This window comes from Limulus polyphemus, unplaced genomic scaffold (assembly GCF_000517525.1).
Source record: "Limulus polyphemus unplaced genomic scaffold, Limulus_polyphemus-2.1.2 Scaffold569, whole genome shotgun sequence".
Lineage (NCBI taxonomy): Eukaryota > Metazoa > Arthropoda > Merostomata > Xiphosura > Limulidae > Limulus > Limulus polyphemus.
This window is the reverse complement of record NW_013666179.1, coordinates 360,811-364,379: the sequence shown is the minus strand read 5'-3', so window position 1 is coordinate 364,379 and position 3,569 is coordinate 360,811. Positions and strand designations below refer to the sequence as shown.

The 3,569-nt window shown below is 30.4% G+C and overlaps 1 protein-coding gene across 2 annotated transcripts in view; it reads right to left on the bottom strand.

Moving 5' to 3' along the window:
* The window catches only part of LOC106459159 (cyclin-G-associated kinase-like), a 65,609-nt gene that overhangs the window by 56,433 nt on the left and 5,607 nt on the right, over window positions 1–3,569 (bottom strand). The window contains exons 3-5 of one of the 2 annotated variants that reach the window (XM_022385587.1): window positions 2,613–2,649; window positions 1,455–1,514; window positions 69–183 (exon numbers count right to left, since the gene is read on the bottom strand). In XM_022385587.1, coding sequence (XP_022241295.1) covers window positions 69–147 — 79 coding nt within the window. In that variant the 5' untranslated portion in view covers window positions 148–183; window positions 1,455–1,514; window positions 2,613–2,649. The remainder of the gene's footprint in view (window positions 1–68; window positions 184–1,454; window positions 1,515–2,612; window positions 2,650–3,569) is intronic. The other variant, XM_013918752.2, reaches the window with a different exon arrangement.

Below are 3,569 nucleotides of genomic sequence, written 5' to 3'. Positions count from 1 at the left end.
CAACTTTGTAATTATTAATAGTACAAAAAATAATAGAACTTATAGAAATAGAACACAGAAGAGACTACCTGTACACAGTTCTGTAAGTAGCAGATACTCAGATTTCCCATGGTCAGACTGATTCTTGTCAATAGCAGCTGCTGCCATAAACTGTATGATGTTTGAATGGCCTGACAGCTTTTTCTGGAAGACTGTCAAGTTACTTCACCAAACTAGATAAATTAATTACAAACTACAGTAGGAGCCTGATTTATATTTTACTTGCATCACAACAAGTGATAAATGGCTTAAATGTTTTGTTGGTGACCTCTTTAAAAAAATATTATAAACACAAAGTTACAAGCACAAAATACAACATGGCAATTTTCAAAATTCCACCTTTAAGTTTTATGTGATCATAGTATCAAAAAATTTATACATTTTAATTTCTTTGTAAATATATGCAGCCTATAATACTTCACCAAAAACAATTTTTCTTGTAAAGGTGAGACAATGAAACAGTCTGGCACTACACAAAAGTTTTGGTTTATGATTTGGCACACATTACACAGATTGTTCTTTCTCAAACAACACAAATTATGAAATAAACTTAGAAATAAACCAGTACAAAATGTAGTGATTAATGTAATTAACCTACACTTGATTTTTCTAGTGATTGAGCTAAACCTCAAAGATGATAGAAATTACAGAATTAATCAAAACTTAGGGTATAAATGACAAATCTACTATCTTACTACTTTCTAAAGTTTTTATTTTCTCAAAATGACTTCATACAAAAAAAAAAAGACAAATGTTGATTTAAATACTTATTACCTTACAAACTATTAAAATTTCAAAACAAAAACTGTAAATAGACGTAAATAAGAAGACTACATGTATTACGTATAATTCAAGGTTCATTATTTACATGTAACACTCTGCTGTTTTTAAAAATGCCATTTGTACTGAGTACACTATCTGAAATGTAATGCAAGATTTCCTACCCTAAAACTATATGCATTGTACAGCAGTGTATATTCAGTAAATATTTACAGAACTGTGTGTGTGTGTGAACTACATGATCCATTATAGTATTAATTCTTATGGAAAATATAACAAGAGCATCACAAAACTCCTAATTGTCCTATACTTTACATCTATAGACTATGCAAGTTCTTAGTGATCATGCTGTTTTCATTTAGCTAGTCCAAACTGAAACTCAAGGTAAAATCTAACTTATCTAACACTCATAAAATCAGTAAAGCACAAAATATGGTTTTACAAAAGTACAAAAAACAGAAGCTTTACAAAAAATATATGTGAATAACAGCAAAACAGAAAGGAAGAAACATAGAAAAGATCATGCCATCACCACAAATTTACTGGTATTATAATACTCCAAAACATAAGAAAATTGTTACTCCTATCAAAAATATTTCAAAGGATTTCACAAGAACACTGATTTTTAAGGATACAAGTACAGATATCTCTTGTAAAATACTTCTGCTTGCTTCTTCATCAGCTGCCAGAAGTCTCTGAAAGATTCAAAACAGGAAATGCACATAAGTTTAGACAGATAAGTTTTTGATTCAATCCCCCCCATAATGTATACCAAGATTTGCAGAGGTAAGGGACTTACTCAAAAACTAACAGACAGGTACTTCAGAAAAGTCATCGAACACCACGAGCCTTACAATTACATGTATAAAAAAAAAAAAAACTTGTTCATTTTAAAACTATGCAAACAATATACATATATATGTGTAAATAAACAGATATACAAACCACATTCACCTTCCACATATTTTCTTAGCAGCATAAATCCTCTTATGTGTACAAGAAACATTTTTCTAAACAAAGCTTTGTTACTCAAGTTCATGTTTACATATACAATTTTTGTTCTCTGAGATTACTTTTTTCTACCTCTACAACACGTCTGTATATTTGGCTTCAACAAATTGTAGATGTGTATGTAATCATCTGAATACTTACAATGAGACAGCAACTTTACTATGTATAAATAACAAGCAAAAACACCAATTCTTTTTTTAATGGCAGCAAGATGTTCAGAAACAAACATCATTTACTTGTGATGCACACTGCCATACAGCTGCATTTAAAGGTCAAACTAATTTTATTTTTGTATTCCATTGGAAACTCCTTTGGACAATGGTAGTGTAGTGCAAGTCTTGAGCAATACTGTTATGAATAGTATACTCATTTTAACTCTAATACTGACAGATGATGGTAAAAAATGTCTAAACATAAATCACTTCTAATTATGTGATTAAACAGAATAAGAAATGAAAGACAGAATATTACCAGTTAAAATGTTTCACTACTGAACAAGATCTCATATGTATTTTAAAACTAGTAATACTGCTATAAATCAAATTTGAGAGTATGGTTAATACATTTGAATTATCATTTAACAACAGTTTTTTCTCCACGTAACAATGCCTACAAGTTTTCAATCGACACTGACAGATTATATTGTATTTTTATGTGGTAGTATTACTTTACAAACAAACCTGTTCTTTTTTAAATCAGTTATTTATCATTTTACACTAATAATATTTTTTAAATAAATATGAATTAACATAACAATGTAAAACATAATACAATTAACATACTTTTTTAATCTCCTCTCCTGGACATCATAGTTCAAGTCTTATGCAAGAAAAAGAAACATTACTTATGACATTTTAGAGCAAGTTTTTATTTGTAAAACTATAATTGTTGACAATAAAAACTGTGGAGAAACTGATAAACATGTAAAATAGGATCTGAATACAAGTTTTAGGTAGTCTAAGAATGCTGGTAAAACAAGACAAAACATTAAGAATTTTGATGTTTCAAAATCTTAAATTTTAATCATCAACAATTTCACATGGTGTATAATTAATTAGGCCTTATTCGAAACATCACGATAAACCATTTGTACATATTAAAATGGCAGTGGAACTTTTGTCCAACTGATACCACTGCATGTGTGATAAAACTGGGACAAGTTTCATTACCTGCAAGTGCTGGTCATGAGAAATTATACCACTGCACGTGTGATACAACCCAGACAAGATTCATTACCTGCAAGCACTGGTCATGAGAAATGAAAATTTAATTATTATCTTGTTATGGAAATCTAACTGGAAATAATGAATGCTAATGGTTTAACATTCTGGGAGAAGAATAACACATAAGGGACAACACCCAACAAAAAGAAAAACTACAAAACTGTAACACAGCCCATCTTATACAAAGATAACAGGAGGCAATACAAACAGAGACATACATAAGAGTGTCCAAACTTATCATACACACACAGCCATAGCTAAATGAATAAGGCAAGCCCCTGTGCACATTCCATGTGGTAGAAGTATAGCTGCAAATAATGGTTGAGATTGAAAAGGTCAATTGTTAAGTTGCCAGTAACCCTTCCTTTTGGAGATCATAAACACTTGTGAATAAAACTAGAACAACTGGAGCTGGTTCTAAGACAGTTAAAATGGAAAGGGGCGGTTTTTCAGTAGGGAAAAGTCAATCACTTCTCAATAAATAATGGCTGGAGATGGCTTGAATGGGTAATGAAG